This window comes from Ursus maritimus, unplaced genomic scaffold (assembly GCF_017311325.1).
Source record: "Ursus maritimus isolate PB19 unplaced genomic scaffold, ASM1731132v1 scaffold_22, whole genome shotgun sequence".
Lineage (NCBI taxonomy): Eukaryota > Metazoa > Chordata > Mammalia > Carnivora > Ursidae > Ursus > Ursus maritimus.
This window is the reverse complement of record NW_024424675.1, coordinates 21,402,535-21,420,832: the sequence shown is the minus strand read 5'-3', so window position 1 is coordinate 21,420,832 and position 18,298 is coordinate 21,402,535. Positions and strand designations below refer to the sequence as shown.

Sequence of the window (18,298 nt, the reverse complement as noted above, 5' to 3'; positions counted from 1 at the left end):
GCTGGGGCGGTGACCCCAGGGGCGGAGCCCGGGGGATGGTGCAATCCCCGGCCTGAGCGCATCAGGCCGCGGCCGATTAGCACAGGTTTGCATCACCCGGGCCGGGGCCGGAGCCGGCGCTGGCGCCGGGAGACACTCGAGCGGAAGCGCCGGCGGCTCTACACGTGTCCGGCTGCCGGGGGCCGGGGTCCCGAGCTAGGTCGCGTCGCAGCGGGCCCCGGGCCACGTGGGAGTGCCCTGGCGACTCAGGACCCCGCCGCACGCCCGGGCAAGGTACCCAGCGGGGCCGAGAGGGGCCGGGGCCGGGAGCGGGCGGGTGGGAGGGTGCGCCCCCGCGAAGGTGGCGGCGGTATCCGGGGGGCGGAGGGAGGCGGGGACAGAGGTGTGGGAGTGTGGGGCGGGGGAGGCGTGTGTGTGAGGGGCCCGTGGGGGGCGCTGGGGACTCCGTAGGGTGTCACTGCAGGGTGAGCCTGGAGGTCCGCGTGAGCCTGCGGGGTTGGGGGAATGTGTCTCAGCGGACAGTGCGAGCTATGGGGAAGGCTGCGTACCTGGTGCCAGGTGTCGGCCGAGCGGGGGACACGGCTGGAGCCGGCTGGGGTGTCCTAGGGGCGGGGGCAGGTGCAGAGCGAGTGGAAGCGAGGATGCGGGGCGCAGAGTGCAGGACCCCGGAGCGCACGGAGCGTCGGCCGCAGGTGTGCACCTGCCGCTGCGGCTGCGGGTTGCCGGTTGTACCGTGCGCGCGTGTGTTTTGTTCCTGAGGACCCTGGGGTGTGCGGGGCGAGGGCCCAGGTCCGCCCCTTCTCGCAGCCCTGGGGCCCAGCCTCATTCCCTTCGCCTCCAGCCGCTCCGTTTCCGCTGAATCCTCTGCCTCGGGACACCCGCTGTCCGCCGCTTCCGCTCCCACGGGAGGAGCCTGGCTGGGGAAGGCGGGGCGAGGCCGCCTGGGGGGCTGGGGCACGTGTCGGACCGTGCGTGTGCCCTGACCGCTCTAGGTGGGGTGTGTGAGGGTTGGGCGGGCTCTGTGTGCGCGCACACTCGCCCCCGGAGGATGAGGTGTGTGCCGCTTCATGTGTGTGCGCGCCTCTCTGCCCCCGACGTGGTGTCTCGGCTGGCTGGCCTGGACAGACTGGCTTCGAGGGGCGTGTGTACAGCTGTCTGCTCTGCGTCTGTGCGTGTGTGCGTGGTATGACCTGCCCTTCTTCCCCCAGAGGTGGCAGGGAGCAGCAAGAAGTAGATAGGAAGGGCTGCGTCCATCCTACAGTGGAGATTCTAGTCCCGCGGTGTGGCCTGAGAAGTCCCTTGCTCAGTTATTGTGACTCCACCTGTCCCCTGGAGCTTATCCCAGGGCCTACCAGCCTCTGAGGCATGGATACAGCCAAAGGGACAGTCCCAAGGAGAGCACTGAAGCAGTTCGGCTACGAGTAATAGTAGTAGCAATGGACAGGGTGACCATTTACTGACACCCACCCTGCAACAGGGTCACTCTGAATTATTCGTATTTTCATTTCATCATTGTAAAAATCCTATGGGCCTTGCCTCCCGCTCCCACTTTACAGATGAGGGAACTGAGACTGGGCAAGACTTCAGGACTTGCCCAGGGCTACCCAGCCCGGAATGACTAGAACCCAGGAATGACTACGGCCAGCTGCTGTTGCATTCTTACCACATTGGGGTTATGGCCTTTTACTCATGTGGGGTCTCCCTGCCAAGGCAGCCCATGCATAGTAGTCCGCTGTGTGGCCGCGCCATGATGTTTAACCAGCCCCCTGCTGCTGCCCATTTGGGGGGGTTCCTGCCTTTTGCTGTTACATACAAGGCTCTCCTTTTTTTTTTTTTTTAAGATTATTTATTTATTTATTTGACAGAGAAACAGCCACTGAGAGAGAGAACACAGGCAGGGGGAGTGGGAAAGGAAGAAGCAGGATCCCAGCGGAGGAGCCTGATGTGGGGCTCGATCCCAGGACTCTGGGATCACGCCCTGAGCCAAAGGCAGGCGCCTAACGACTGCGCCACGCAGGCGCCCCGCACAAGGCTCTCCTGAACGGCCTTTCACGAGTTTAATATGTTGATGAGCATCTTAATGGGAGGATAAAGTCCCAGAACTGGGACACCCGGTCAAGGGTAAGGGCATTTGTCAGTTTCATGCACGCTGCCAAGTCACCCTCCATAACAGCGAGGGAAGAGGGGGGCCACCAAACAGCCTCCCCTCAGTGCTTTTCCCCCTTCTTTGTAGATGCGAGCCACCCCTCTGGCTGCTCCTGTGGGTGCCCCCTCCAGGAGGAAGCGGTTGGAGTTGGACAATGACCTAGACACCGAGTGTCCCACCCGGAAACAAGCTCGAAGCAGAACCCAGCCCCAGCTGCTGCCCTGCCCGCTGCCCCTGAGCCCACCCCCTGCTCCAGCGCGGGCCCTCACTGTGACCACTGCCTCCTGGCTTGGGCCCTATGTCCTCCTGGAGCCCGAGGAAGGCGGCCGGGCCTACCATGCCCTGCACTGCCCCACAGGCACCGAATATACTTGTAAGGTAGGTCCCCGGGGGTCACTCTCCCCCAGCATCACAGGGGCCTGGAAAGGGCCTTGGCTCCAGAGGATTGTCAGGGTGGAGGAGTCCTTAGGGTTACTTTGTTCCTGTGTTTATTGGGGAAGCAGCCAGTGAGCCCCCAGCTCTCGGTCAGGCCCTGGCCTGGGCTGAGATCAGACGGGTAAACCCGACAGGCCCAGCCGTGGGGGAATTGCGCCGTTTAGGCCCATAGTAGGATCCAGGCCATAGGGGTGGAGCTTACGGACGGTGGGAGCACAGAGAAGGAGCCTCTGGTGTATTCAAGGGGGGGCATCAGAAAAGGCTGAGCGGCAGTTAGCGAGGGAGAGGTGGGAGAATGGAGGTCTGGGCAGGGCCTAGAGGAGTGAGAGCATAGGGGCATCACAGGGTTCAAAGGGCTTCACCCCAGCCAGAGTGGAGAGGGGCGGGAGATGAGGGTTGGTGGCCACCGGTTGTGAAAGCACGAGAAAGGAGCTCACACTGGGCTGGGGGAGCCACTGAAGGTATTTGTACAAGGGAAGGGTGAGGTGGGGTAGACATCAGAACTCCTGGGACCCTGGAGGTCATTGGGCCTATCCTGTGACCATTTCACAGACGAAAAGACTGAGGTCAAGAAGGAAGGCCCAAGCACAAAACCTCATTGTATTGGGCCTGGCTCCTAGGGCAAAGTCCGGGGTTCTTGGCACAAATCAGGAAATGGACAGGGTCGGGCCCACAGGACATTGGCAGGTCATAGCCTAAAAAAAAAAAAAAAAACAGAGCTGAAGAACTACAATTATAAGTATTTACTGTGCACTCGGCACTACATTGATGGCTTAGTGTGTATACTCTCTCTTCCAGTCTTCACCCGGTCTATGTGGTAGTTACTATTATTGGCCCATTTTGCAGACGGAGGACACTGAGGCTCATAAAACGGTGGTCACAGAGGTGTCAGAGGTGAGACCAGGGCTGTGGCCCTGTGCAAGGACACGTGTCTCAGACACAGCAAGGCAGCCTTGCTTCTGGTAGGCAGGGTAAGGAAGATACAGGAGACCCAGCTACACAAGGAAAAGGAAGAAAGGGGCCTGGGTCCCCTCCGGGATGCACAGAGAAGCAGGTGGACCTAAGCTTCCACCCGGGAGCAGCGGCAGCTGGCTCCTGAGGGGTGGGGGTGGGGTGCAGTGGGCAGGGGGATGGAGGCAGACCTATGGTCCAGCCACCAGCTTTACCCCACTGCAGGTCCCCAGTGCTCTGCCCCAAGTGCTCTAAGGAACCCCTGAACTCTGGCTCCTTTTCCTGCAACATTACAGGTTTTCGTCTGTTCCTCCAGGGGTGGGGAGTCTATGCTGAGTGGCATGACCATAGCGGGCTCAAACCAGAAGTTCGAGGCTTTCTCATAGCCCCAGTTACTCAGAAACATTTAAGGGGGTCTCCTGGCACGTGCTTATCCCCATACTAGCGTGAGCCGTGGGGCTGACCTGCCATTTCCACATAGCCATCCTGCCTGTAGTTTATCACCTATTCATTCATTCATTCATTCATTCATTCAACAAACCTTCATTGAGCACCGTATGTGCCATGCGCAATGCTGTGGTTCCAAGGCAAGAGTTCTGCTCTCATGGTGCTGGTGCTGTAGTGGAGGACATGGACAGTAAACAAGGGAATAAGGAAAATACGGCACAAGGGAAAGGTGATCTGTGCCCGGTGATCCTAAGTGCTTTGGAGAGAAAGCCAGGAGCTGGGAGAAAGGGGGCCGGGGACCGTGGGGGAGCAGGTGATTTCAGTCCAGGAAGAACTCTCCAAGGAGGTGACATTGGAGCAGTGACTTGTGTGAGCTGGGGGAGCCAGCCCCTGTGGGGATCTAGGGAAGAGCATCCAGGAAGCAGGACAGGCAAGTGCCAATGTACAGAGGCAGAAATGTGCTTGCCCTGACTTAAAAAAAAAAAAGGAGTCTTTGTTTTTTGGATTCTTTCTTCCATGCTGCCCAACTGTTTGTTTTTAAAGACATGCTTACATTTTTTTTCATGAATTAAATATGTACATGCTTTCAGTTTATTTTCTGTGCGGCAGAGCCAGAATTACATGGGAAGGGTTTAAAGGCAGACAAACTGAGTGTCCCCGCTCTGCCTCTGATCGGGTGTATGGCCTCCAACAAGCGCCCTTCTTCGCTGAACATCAGTCTCACCAGCAGTAAAACGGAACACACCTTTCAGGGCTGTGGTGAGGCTCCCATCTGATGTCCATAAAGCCCCTAGCGTGTTTCCAACAACCTCGCCACTCTCACCCCTGCCCCTCTTCCCTCCCTTACCCTACTCCAACGGAACTGATCTTGGGCTGGTTTTCTAGAGCAGTCAAGCTCTTTCTTGTCTCGGGGCCTTGGCACTGCCTATGTCCCCCACTTGGAAAACTTATCCCATGGACATCTCTGAATCATTCAGGTCACTTGCCCAGAATCCCTTTTAGACCCTTTTTCAGCTAGGTGCCCCCTTCCAAAATATTCTCTATTCCAGCATCTTTCTTGGTTCCTTTGCAATGCTTATCAGAATTTGTAAATACTTAGTTTTTGGCTTGTTTGGACCATGGGCATCAGGGGGCAGGGACCATGGCTGTCGGGCAGGCTGGATCCCTGTGCTGGCATGGGCGCTGCACAGTGCCTGCGGGTGGAGTGAATGAGTCGGTGGGCAGGCAGTGAATCCTAGGGAATGGGAGCTGTGAGCTCTGACGATGCTCGGCCTAAAGTGACTTGTGCGCTCTCTGATCTGGCTCTTCCCGGCTCTCGGGTTATTTTCGTTTGGGTTACCTACTATTTCCCAGTTATCTGGGAAAGGTAGCAGTTGAGAGCGCAGACAACGGAGCGTGGATTCAGATCTCAGCCCTGCCGCTCGCTGGGTTTGCGGGGTGGGGGTGGGGATCGGCTTGCTGCTGGAGCGCCGGGCCCAGTGCCTAGTGCACAGGGGTGCCTGAATGGTGGCCTGGGACTGTTCCCGAGGCCAGTCTGCGCTCCTCCGGGCGCCACCTGCGCTCATGCCAAACCCCGCCCGCAGGTGTACCCGGTCCGCGAGGCCCTGGCCGTGCTGGAGCCCTACTCGCGGCTGCCCCCGCAGGGACACGTGGCCCGGCCCGCCGACGTCGTGGCAGGCCCCCGCCACCTGTACGCCTTTTTCCCGCGGCCCCACGGGGACATGCACAGCCTGGTGCGCCGCCGCCGCCGCCTCCCGGAGCCCGAAGCCGCCGCGCTCTTCCGCCAGATGGCCGCCACTCTGGCGCACTGTCACCAGCACGGGCTGGTCCTGCGCGACCTCAAGCTGCGGCGCTTTGTCTTCACCGACCACGCGAGGTGAGTGTGGTCACAGAGACCCTCCTCCCAGACATACCTAAGAGATGGGCCGTGATGGGGAAACTGAGGCCCACGAAACTGAGGCCCACGAACGTAACTTACACAAAGAAATGGAGAAGCCCGGGCTGGCGCCTCTGCCTGGCTCCCGGGAAAAAGTTGTCCCGGGGCTAATGAAAGCCCCCTGGGCTGGAGCACTGCCTTTGTGACAGTCCTAAAAGCTGACAGTGATGAAGAGCGTGGCTGCACGCTCTGACTCAGCTGGGATCCTTACGAAGAGGAGACAGGCAGTATTCGAGTTCCCACAGGCCCGCTGAGGCAACGGGCCCAGAGAAATCAAGGAACACCTAAGATTCCACAGCTAAATAAATAGCAGAGCTGGGAATCGAACCCAGATGACTCCAGAGAGGTCCTAATCCACCCCGAGCTTGAGGCACCTGCTGGGCTTACCTGCCGACTCAGGGCCTCTGGACCTCAGTTTTCCCATTGGTAGAGGAAAGGGCTGGATTGTCAAGCTGTTTCCAGGATGTCAGGGCCACAGACAACAAGCCGCAACAGGCCCGGAGGTTCCTCACATGGGAACTTTTTCTGTGAAAAAGGGTGATTTTGGAGGGAGGGAATAGAAGGGGAGCTGGGATTCTTTCCCCTCCCCCAGACTCTGGGGGGTGTGCAGGGTGTGTCCGGAAGCACGGCCAGCCAGTCATGTCCACATGAACAGCCATCAGAAGCATGGATAACACTGCAAAGATTTTTTGTGGGGGGGGGGGGGAAGGAGGGAGACCCCATTGCACATTTTAATTTAAAAAAAATTTTTTTTAAGTAATCTCTAAACCTAACGTGAGGCTCAAACTCATGACGCCAAGATCAAGGGTCACACGCTCTTCCAACTCAGCCAGCTAGGCACCCCCCCACACTGCACATTTTAAGCTTTTTAAAAATATATTTTGTTTGTTTGTTTATTCGTCAGAGAGAGAGCACAAGCAGGGGGAGCAGTAGGCAGAGAGAGAAGCAGACTCCCTGCTGAGCAAGGAGCCTGATGTGGGGCTCAATACCAGGACCCTGGGATCATGACCTGAGCGGAAGGCAGACACTTAACCGGCTGAGCCACCCAGGCGCCCCGTGTTCATCTGTTTTTAATTGAAATTGGCTGCCAATATTTCAAAAACTGGGATTTTTCATCAAAATATGATTTCTGGCTTCTCTTGGGGAGAAATGGGAATGTGGGGCCACCTTGGGAACGGTGAGTGGTTCATGGCAGTGGCTCTGGGTGGGTGGGAGCTGGGGTTCACATCCCAGCCCTGTGCCTGTGCCTGTGCCCGTAAATTGGTGTCTTCCTCACAGGTTGTGTGAGGATGAGATGAGATGCTCGAGGTAGTGAGCTTAGCTCTGGGTCAGGTACCCAATGGAAGCTCCAGAACATTGACTGTGATGTTGCTAGTGGTGCCCTTTTCAGGCAGGGTTTGTGTTGAGGTGTTTGGCCTGGTCCCCACTTCCTATTTCTGTCACTTTATTACCTGCCTGGACCCTAAGTTTGCCTCTGGTTTAAGAGCAGATTAGTGCCCTCAGCCCCCTCAGCTCCCTCCCCGAGGGGCTGTTGGGAAATGTGCTCCTCTCAGAGTCCTAGTTCAAACACAGTTGCTCTGTGGCCTCGAGACATGACTTAACATCTCTGAGCCTCGGCCTCCTTGTGTGTAAAATGAGATCAGTCAACCAGTCTCACAGGACTGGCTCAATTCTGCCCAGTGCCAGCAGGCACTCAGGAAGTGGGTGCCATTAAGGGTGAGAGAGTGGGGGCGCCTGAGTGGCTCAGTCGTTAAGCGTCTGCCTTTGGCTCAGGGCGTGATCCCGGCATTCTGGGATCGAGCCCCACATCGGGCTCCTCCGCTGGGAGCCTGCTTCTTCCTCTCCCACTCCCCCTGCTTGTGTTCCCTCTCTCGCTGGCTGTCTCTATCTCTGTCAAATGAATAAATAAAATCTTAAAAAAAAAAAAAAAAGGGTGAGAGAGTGGGGTGGTGGCATGGTCTCCCCAGAGGAGCTGACCCCTCTGTCTCTCCCCCTGCCGCAGGACAAAGCTGGTGCTGGAGAACCTGGAGGACGCCTGTGTGCTGACTGGGCCCGACGACTCCCTGTGGGACAAACACGCGTGCCCGGCCTACGTGGGACCGGAGATCCTCAGCTCCAGGGCATCCTACTCGGGCAAGGCAGCCGATGTGTGGAGCCTGGGCGTGGCGCTCTTCACCATGTTGGCCGGCCACTACCCCTTCCAGGACTCAGAGCCTGCCCTGCTCTTCGGCAAGATCCGCCGCGGTGCCTTTGCCCTGCCTGAGGGCCTCTCGGCTCCTGCCCGCTGCCTGGTCCGCTGCCTCCTTCGACGGGAGCCAGCTGAGCGGCTCACAGCCACGGGCATCCTGCTGCACCCCTGGCTGCGGGAGAACCCGGTCCCCTCAGCTCCGTCCCGATCCCGCCTCTGGGAGGCTGACCAGGTGGTCCCCGAAGGGCCGGGGTTGGAGGAGGCTGAGGAAGAGGAGGGGGAAAGAGAAGCGGGCCTGTATGGCTAGGCAGCCTCAGACTCTCAGCCGCAACAAGTGGACTGAGTTTGGGGTAGCTCCAAGCTCTCTCCTGCCTTTTTTGCACTGAGCCAAACCTTAGTGCCTTCTAGAAGGGAGAAAGGAAGAGGCATGTGTGGCGTGTGCCCTATGCACACCTGTGTGGTTCCTCACACCTGTGCACACAAGCCTGTGCATTTAACACATCCTTCCTGGGAGTTCACTGCGTGCCAAACCCTGTCCTGGATGCTGGGAACACAGCAGTGAACGAAAGACAAAACTCCTGCTCCCAGAACTCACCATACTTGCCTGTGCCCACAGGTCAGTGTCCACACTGGGCCCTCTCAGTACAGTGTCAGCATCCACTTGTGCTGGGGCCCACGCACTTCTGCCCTGGGACAGGACAGTCCCTCTCACAAATCCCTGTGCCAAAGGCTCCAGGCCTCTCCCTCGCCACTCAGGACTCCAGAGCTCAGGCGGTGCCTGGAACTGTGCTGCCAACAGCTCACTTCTCCTTCCAGGCCCGAGCCAAGGATTCGGGCTGTAGGCTCACCAGTTCCAGCTATGAGGCTGGCCCTCATCTAACTCCAGGAGTGGTTTGGATTGAGGGTCCGCGGCTGTCCTCCTCTGGCCTGAGCACCAGAGCTGGGGTCGGAGGAGGCAGGGTCTTCTTCCTGGCCTCCTGGCAAGTCTCAAGCCCTATTCTGGGTTTTGGATTATCACTATGGGTTTTGGATGCCATAAGAGTATATTTTTACCTTTTGCCTAATAAAGCAGTTATGAGATATTTTAATGTCTCCTGAACATTTGTTCTGTTTTCTGCTCCCAATCTCTTACCGGCTTTCCTTGCCCCATGTGGAGGCCAGAGGCTTGTGGTTTGTGAGAATAGATTCCTTGCAGCCCAGCCGGTCTCGCGCGGGCCCTCTGTTCCTTCTGGAGGCAGTGGTGTCTCTGTTAGGGTACTTTTTGGCTGCAAGTAACTGAAACCCTGGGCCAAAGTGGCTTTAAAAAGAAGGAAATTTCACACAAAGCAAGGAGTCAAGAGGTGGGACGGGCTTCTGGGCTGGGATTCAGCTCTCATAGCCGTCAGCAAGGACTGGCTCCCCAGGCTCATTCTGTCTCGTCTCTGTTGTCCCTGGTGACTACTGACAGTATGGCCACAGTGGTCCTGGATGTCACAGAAGAGAGATCCGTGACCAGAGGAAGCAGGGGGACGGCATTGTAGCACCGGAGGACTCTGTCCTCTGGAGTCAGGCTGCCTGGAGTTAAGTCCTGGCTCCCGCCCTCGCGAGGGGACCCCAAGTGTCTTAACGACTCTGTTCATGCCTCAGCTTACTCATCTGTACGATGAGGAAAACAGTGCCCAACTCACGAGAGTTGAATGAGATATTTCCTGGAAAGCACTTGAACCCTCAACAAAAGTGAGCTGTTACTATTACCCCCAGAGCTCGCTCTTGGCGATGGGGAAAGCTATCCCAGAAGTCCTCCTAGCACACTTTCCCACAGATTTCATTGGCCAGGGCTGGGTCACATGTCCTTTCCTGACCAATCACCGGCAGGGAAATGCAAGCGTGCTAATTAACCATGCCAGTCCTCCAGCTGCGGGGTGCAGCCTCCCTGAGGCTCACGCTCCATGTGGGGGGAGGATATCACCGGAGCAAAGTCAAACTCTGGGAGGAGGTGGTGGGAGAAAGCACAAGGAGGCCTGGGATGCGCTGGCCTATAGCCGGCTGGCTGCAGACAGGTGAGGGAGACCGTCCTAGATCGTCTAGCCACCCAACTGCAAATGCACAGATCAGTCGGGCTGGCCAAGAGCAGAAGACTTGCCATAGAATTATGAGCTGAATAAACGGATCTTTGTTTTAAGCCACTGAGTTTTGGGGTGTTTCATTACACAGCAAAAGCTAGCTTGTANNNAAAAGTCAGCCTTGTGTCTCTGCACCCAGGATTGCCGGGGACAGGGCCCCAAGCTTTCTTCTTTCCCCTCTGGGCTTCCAACAGACGGTGCCCCAGGTCCCTCACAAGCTGGGCGTCCTCCCAGGTAGCAGTGGAGCGAGGGCAAGGGAGACAAAGTCGTACAAAATGGGGTTGCCAAATGGCAGTGCCGACCTTGTATCTGCATTATGCAGAGGGACTCGTTTAGTTCTCACGGCAACCCTGCAAGTAAGTGCGCTTGTCATTTTATAGGTAAGAGAACTGTGCTTTAGAGAGCGGAGGACTCGTCCAAGACCACACAACCGAGAAACAGACTCACCTGGCTTCGCCTTGAAACAGGAACTTTTTTTTTAATGTATTTATTTGAGAGAGAGAGAGAGAGAGAGCGAGCACGAGCGGAGCGGCAAGGGAGAGGGAGAAGCAGACTCCCTGCTGAGCAGGGAGCCCAATGCGGGGCTTGATCCCAGGACCCTGAGACCATGACCTGAGCTGCAGGCCGACGCTTCACCGGCTGAGCCGCCCAGGCGCCCCCGAAGCAGAAACTTTTGACAAGGCGTCTCAGAAGCAGCCGCATGAAAACTGGCACAGAAAAATGCAGAATCCTCCTTCACCAAGTAACGCATGTGGCCACACCCCTGCCCCAATTAGTGGGGACTTTCATGTTCTGTTTATATTCATATAATGATCATTATAAAAGTTTTACAATATCAAATGAAATACATATATATTACTGTAAGAGAGGGACCGACCGTAGGAAGTTTAATTGGGGATTTTCTTTATAACTGGGAGCTAAACACAAAAGATAATATTATGGCCTGTCCGATTATTCATTCACTTTGGCACCTCAACCACTATTATGAATGACGGCTACAGGCCAGGCATGGTGCCAGCCAGATGGACACAAACGTGGTCCCTCTGCTCAAGGACTCAGTCTAATAGAGAAGCCAGATGTTAACCAGGTAACCACACAAATTAAGAAACTAATTACCAGGGGCGCCTGGTGGCTCAGTTGGTTAAGCGGCTACCTTCGGCTCAGGTCGTGATCTCAGGGTCCTGGGATCCAGCCCCATGTGGTCCAGCTCCCTGCTCAGCTGGGGGTCTGCTTCTTCCTCTCTCTCTCTCTGCCCCCCCCCCCATGCTCTTTCTCTCTCTCTCACATAAATAAATACCTTAGGGGAAAAAAAAAAAGAAACTAATTACCTCTGTGGTGGGTTCTTTGTGGCTAAGGTGGGCTTCACCAGATATTCCAGGTGCTCCCTACCTGCCTGCCTCCCTTACAGTCACGTGATTATTCTGACCGATCGGGTGTGTGTGTGTGTGTGTGTGTGTGTGTAGACGTGCCCTCTGCAGGAGATCCCTTCTGGGCCATTGAGAGCTGGTGAACCTCCACCCCTCTCATCCCTAACACAGCCACCTGGAGGCCACGGTTCCCTCAGCTACGAGACAGAGGAGGGCCGCCATCCACACTGGATTTTACTGAGCAAGACATGAAGCTTCCTGGGTGAGGTCTTTGTGATTCGGCGTTTGTCTGTTGGGCGGTTAGGGTTAATGATCATGATTAAGGAAAATTTGCCCCAGAGGAGGGGAGGAAATTTCTCTCCCCCAGTAACTAGGCCGTAGCAGTCTTTGCTGTGTTACAAACACCAAAACTTAGCGGTCCCTGCTTCTCTGGGTCAGCAGTTTGGGCTGGGCTCAGCTGGCTCACTCACGTGGTGGCCGGCAGCCCCCTCTAGAAGGGCGCCCAGGCTCCCTCCTGGCTGTGTGTCATCCGTCAGTCTGTCAGTCAGCAGGCTCTAAGGAGGCCGGGCTGGGTGGCTCACCGCTGTTCCACGAGGTCTCAGCCTCCAGCAGCCTGAGCCCTGGCCCCCTCACGTGGTGGTGTTGGGATTCGAGAAGCAACAAGAGAGGACAGCCACCAACGTGCAAGCTCTGCTGATGTCACATGGGCAAGTGTTCCATTGGCCAGAGCACGTCACACAGCCAGATTCGGCAGGTGGGAAAAAAAGATCCAGCCTCCCGATGGGAGGAGCTGAAAATGATTTATGGCTTTTTATTTACTTATTTTAATAGACGGCATGAGATATACTTGATCAAATAAGTTGGCCACCGTGTCCCCACATGTGGGCTGTGTGTCCCTGGACAAATTGCTTGGTGTCTCGGGGCCCCAGCCTGTTCCCCTCCTCTCCACGTGGCTGAGCCCGGCCCCGCCTTGGAGGCTGGACCTGGAGACTCCGTAAAACTGGGCCAGCCCTCCCCTGCCCCTCTGCAGCCAGATGTGGTTGGTCAGCCCCCTGGGGTGCTTGTTTACAAGGCAGATCCAGGATCTGACTGTGAGTCAGACCGTGTGGGGCTGTAACATCACCCCTGGGTGATGCTCCTGGGCCCCGGCTTGGAGAACCTCTGTATTTGGAAAAATCCTGACTCCTTGGGGAACTCAGAGCTCATTTCAGCTCTTCTCTGAGCTTGTTTGACCCCAGCCCAGGTATAAAATGGGTATAAGTTCCACCTGCCTGGCATGCCAGGATGGGCTCAGAGGTCTGAGAGGGCTGAATCAGGGGTCAAATCTGAGCCACCATGACTGTTGTCCTGGCTTTCCCTCTCCCCTTACCTGGCTTTTTCTTTCTTCATGGCCCTCAGCACCACCTGGCAGGACATTCTATCTCTGTTGTTCGCGGGAGCTACAGAAGGCTGGGGGCTGTGTTTTGTTCATAACAGTCTCCCCCGCTCCTAGAACAGCGCCTGGCGCACAGAGCTGCTCAATTACATGTTTGTTGAATGACGAAATGACAGTAGTTGCTATGCAGCCCCTGCATGGCTAGAACAAAGCAGGACTTACTAGGGATGGTTAATGTTTACTGAGGATATATCACGGCCAGGCCTGGCTCTAAGCCCTTTGTGTGCACTCTCTCATTTGACTTGGGCTCATCGCCAGCCTCCAACATGGCCCCCATGATCCTCGACACGTGGTATTCATGCCCTTGGGTAGTTCCCTCCTACCCTAAGCTGGGTTAATGGGTGTAACAAATAGGATATTGTGAAAATGAAGAAATAGGACTTTTTTTTCAGGCCATAAGAAGTGTATTATGTCTTCAAGACACAACAATGTAGACTCTTCTCTCAGAGAAGCATCTTTCAGACCCAGGGAACCATCACCCAGATGAGTGGCCCATTTGTCATTTTCATAAGCAGCTGGATGCTTCCCCTTGGATTTCTCAAACTCCCGGGTCCCCCATATGTGGACAAGATCAATACTACAGACGGTGACACAATGACAAGGATGCATGCCCGAGTGTGGCGCCGTGCCCTGGGGGTGCCCTTGCCGAAGTGCAGGGGAAGGTGTGATGCTCGAAGGACCGCAAAGCTGTATGTGGCCCCACGGTGCATCCGTGTTAGATTCCCAAACTCGTGGCCCAGGGTCGCGGTGGCGCCTCCTTCCCACACAGGGGTCATCTCGCCCTCCCCAGTCGTGGGAATCACTGTCCGGCTGAAGGTGTAAGACTCGGCTGTAAAATATAGCATGGCTCCTGCCTTGCTCTCCTGAACCCTCTGCTCTTGGAAAAGCCGGCTGCTGTGTTTCGAGGACACTCAGGGAGACCTATGGAGAGGCGCGTGCGACAGGAGACTTAGCCATCAGCCAGAGGCTTTCCTGAAAGCTGATCCCCACCCCAGTCAAGCCTTCCCATGACCGAAGCCTCAGCCAACATCTCTACCACAACCTGGGAGAGACTTGGAGCCAAACCACGTAGGATGCTGCTCCTGACTGGGTGTTACGCGCAGCCGAAGAATCGCCGAGCACTGCAGCTCAAACGAACGGTGTGCTGTGTGCTGGCTAATCGAATTGATGTATTTGTTTGTTTTTAAAGAGATTATTTATGTATTTATTTGACAGACAGAGAGACAGCCAGCGAGAGAGGGAACACAAGCAGGGAGAGTGGGAGAGGAAGATGCAGGCTCCCAGCGGAGGAGCCCGATGCGGGGCTCGATCCCAGAACGCCCAGGGATCGCGCCCTGAGTCAAAAGCAGATGCTTAACGACTGAGCCACCCAGGCGCCCCTGGCTAACTGAATTTAAATAAAATTAAAAAAAGAAAAGAAAAGAAACCATTCCTGAATGCTTAACCCCCAGAAACTGGGTGAGATCTACATGTTTATTGCTGTTCTAAGCCGCTAAATTTTGGCGTAACTGATCAGTAACCGATGACTGACACAGATCGTCAAAACAGCCCTATGAGGGAGGGGCCGTCATGATTGCCGTCATACAGAAGGGGAGACCAAGGCCCCGAGAGCAGGAATCTTGCCCAGGGCGCACAGAGTGAACAGTGGGACCGAGCCCAGGTTTGAATGACTGAAGAGTCTACCCGCTGGGAGGAAGGATGTCCGAAGCGAATGCCAGCTCTGCCCTTGAAGGGCCAAGGCTGGGACTAGAACACCGGAAAGAAAGTATCTGCCCTCAATACGAATTTGTGCAGGTAACCTCAGGGCTGAAGGGACCATGACCGTCGTAAACCAGCAGGGTCACCAGAGGAAAACAAGGCACCGGAAGTGAAAACCGGCAGAAACAGACAGAGCTCAGATGGCAATATCACCGGATACAGATTATAAAGGAAAAAATGTGTACTGCCCTGAAATAAATAACAAGCTCGAAACTATAGCCAAAGTGTAGGAACTTATATCAAGTGACAACAGATTTGAAAGGGGCGCCCGGGTGGCTCAGTTGATGAAGCGTCTGCCTCCAGCTCAGGTCATGATCCCAGAGTCCTGGGATCGAGTCCCGCGTGGAGCTCCCTGCTGGGCTGGGAGTCTGCTTCTCCTTTCCCTCTACCCCTCGCCCCTGCTCATTACCTCTCTCTCTCTCTCAAATAAACAAATAAATAACATCTTTAAATTAAAAAAAAAAGAAAAAAGAAAACCTAAGAGAACTTCTAAAATTCAAAAAACAATAACCAAAATAAAAAATTCAAAAGCTGGGGGGTTGGGCACCTGGGTGGCTCAGTTGGTTAAGCTTCTGCCCGCGGCTTGGGTCATGGCCTGGGGGTCCTGGGATGGAGCCCCGCCTCCAGCTCTCCACTTGGCGGGGAGTCTGCTTCGCCCTCTCCCTCTGTGGTCTCTCTTGTTCTCTCTCTCAAATAAATAAATAAAATCTTTTAAAAATTAAAAAAAATAAAAATCTGGGTTAAACCACAGATTAGATGTGGCAAAAGAGGGAACAGTGAGATAGAAATCCAACATCAACCACAGATTCAAGAGACTCTATAGGGGCGTCTGGCTGGCTCAGTCCATAGGGCATATGACTCTTGATCTCAGGGTCATGAGTTTGAGCCCCACGTTGGGCGTAAAGATGACAAAAAAAAAAAAAAAAGAGAGAGAGAGAGAGACTCTAAATTTTCACACATAGACACATCATAGTGAAAACGCAAAAAGACAACGAAAAAAATCTTAAAAGCCCTCAGAGGGAAAAAAACCAGCGAGATTACTTTCTAAAGGACAGCAGTACAACATGGATGAAACTCAAAAACATGATGGTAGGTGAAAGAAGCCAGTTACTAAGGACACATTTGGTAAGATTTAATTACTTTAGGAATAGGAAAATCTATAGAGACCAAAAGTAGATTAATGCTGAGGGGTTGGAGGATACCAGGTGGGGGGTGTCTGCTAATGTGTACGGGGTTTCTCCAGGGGTGATAAAAATGTTCTAAAATTAGATTGTGGTGATGGTTGTATATATAAGTCTGCAAATGTACTAAAAACCTTTACAGTGTACACTTTATTTTTTTTTTAGATTTTATTTATTTATTTGTCAGAGAGAGACAGCCAGCGAGAGAGGGAACACAAGCAGGGGGAGTGGGAGAGGAAGAAGCAGGCTCCCAGCAGAGGAGCCTGATGTGGGGCTCGATCCCAGAACGCTGGGATCACGCCCTGAGCCAGAGGCAGACGCTTAACGACTGCACCACCCAGGCGCCCCTAAATTGTACACTTTAAATAGGTGGCTCTTATATCAAGTATAGGTCAGTAAGGCTGTTGAAAGAAGGAACAGAAGTTAGACTGACAGGTGGTGATGGCTCGGTAGCAGCCATAGATGCCAGAGACGATGGAGTGCTATTTTCTTTCTTTCTTTTTTTTTAAAGATTTTATTTATTTATTTGACAGAGAGAGAGAGAGAGACAGCCAGCGAGAGAGAGAACACAAGCAGGGGGAGTGAGAGAGGAAGAAGCAGGCCGCCTGCGGCGGAGCCCGACGTGGGGCTCGAACCCAGAACCCTGGGATCATGCTCCGAGCTGAAGGCAGACGCTCAACGACTGAGCCACCCAGGCGCCCCTAGAGTGCTATTTTCAAGGTGAAATACCAGCTGGAATTCTCCTAGTGAAAATGTCTATCAAGACCGGGGTCTATGGGGCACCTGGGCGGTTCAGTCGTTGAGCGTCTGCCTTCAGCTCGGAGCATGATCTCAGAGTCCTGGGATCGAGCCCCGCATCAGGCTCCTCTGCTGGGAGCCTGCTTCTTCCTGTCCCACTCCCCCTGCTTATGTTCCCTCTCTCGCTGGCTTCTCTCTCTGTCAAATAAATAAATAAAATCTTTAAAAAAAATCTTTAAAAAAAAAGGGCCGGGGTCTAATTAAGACTTCAAAGACCAAGAAAATCTGTCACCAGAAGTCTCTTCCTACAAGGAATTTTAACACAGTGGCTCTCAAACTTGACTTCTTATTATAAATAGTAGAGAGCGTTGTAAATTCCTGATGCCTGGGCCCAGCCTGAGATTCGGAATCTCAGTTGATCTGAGATGTGGCCTGGGCATCAGGATTTTTGAAAGCTCTGTAGGTGATTCAAATGTACAGCCCAGGTTGAAAGCCTCTGTGTTAAGGGATGCATTTCAGGCAAAAGGTAAGTGACCCTAGATGAAAAGTCAGAGATTCCTTCACTCATTTAAGATATAATCCTTGAACACCTATTATGAAATGCTGGATGTATGCGGGTGTGTGAAATTTCAGATAGAGTGGACGGGGAAGACTCTTGGGTAAAGACCAAACTAAACAGACAGAGCAAGTCATAAGGATATTTGGGTTGTGGCATATGCAAAGGCCCTGAGGTGGAGTGTGTCTGCCTCATTGCAGGACCTAGGAGGCCAATGGGCTTGAATGGAGTGAGCCAAGTAATCAAGGGAGACCTCACTAAAATGGAGTGGAGAGGCCAGGTAGGGGAGCTCTGACAGGTACCCCTGGAGGTTCCTTACAGGAGGAATTGTCCATTACACACCCCAACAGAGTTCTCAACAGGAAAAAATCAACTACAGGCCCCAACAGGGAAAGATGTGCATTGCACCTCCTACAAGAATCCACTATCTTTTTAACTCTGCCAATGAAAAACTGTCATCACCCTGAACTCTTGCTTTTCTCCAATGGCCTTTGGCTGAAAGCACCCCTCCCAATTTCCTCCTTCTCAGTAGAATAATGTCCCTTTCCTTTGCTTGTTAGACTTGCCCGTGGTTTTTCATAGCTCAAATGTCCTAAATTGCAATTCTTGGCTATTTCTGAATAAACCCATTTTGCTGGGAAAATAATGGGCCGTTTTATATTTTAGGTTTAACAGTAGTCAGAGAAGGAGGGGAGGCAGTTTGCAGGCCTTGAGGAGGACCTCGGCTTTTACTTTGCCATGAGAGTGTTGGGAACTACTGGGAGTGTTTTGAGGAGTGACGTGATTTGATTTACATTCTAGGGACCCTCTGGCAGCAGATGGAAAATGGACTGTTGGGGCCAAAAGGAGTAGCAAGGATTCGAGTGAGGCTAGAGATTCCGTCGGTCTCCGGCAAACAGAACTGAGGATGCCGCTGACCCTCAGGTGTGCGGGTGGGTTCGCGGAGGCTGAGCAGGGGTGGCTCCGCGCCGCACCCCACCCCAATATCGCTCAAATCCCGCCCCCGGTAGTCACGGCCCCGCCCCCATCCGGGCTCCGCCCCTCCCGTCCGGGCCCCG

At 54.4% G+C, this 18,298-nt stretch overlaps 1 protein-coding gene across 2 annotated transcripts; it reads left to right on the top strand.

Annotated features, from left to right (window-relative positions):
• Positions 1–23: 23 nt before the first annotated feature.
• On the top strand, positions 24–9,185 carry TRIB3 (tribbles pseudokinase 3). Of its 2 annotated transcripts, XM_040638115.1 has the most exons (5): positions 24–273; positions 1,866–2,121; positions 2,234–2,524; positions 5,563–5,855; positions 7,918–9,185. In XM_040638115.1, exons 3-5 carry the CDS (start codon positions 2,234–2,236, stop codon positions 8,408–8,410), a joined length of 1,077 nt encoding a protein of 358 aa, XP_040494049.1. In that variant the 5' UTR covers positions 24–273; positions 1,866–2,121; the 3' UTR covers positions 8,411–9,185. The 2 variants fall into 2 exon arrangements, with proteins under 2 accessions (XP_040494049.1, XP_040494050.1); XM_040638116.1 differs by lacking the exon at positions 1,866–2,121.
• Positions 9,186–18,298: the final 9,113 nt, after the last annotated feature.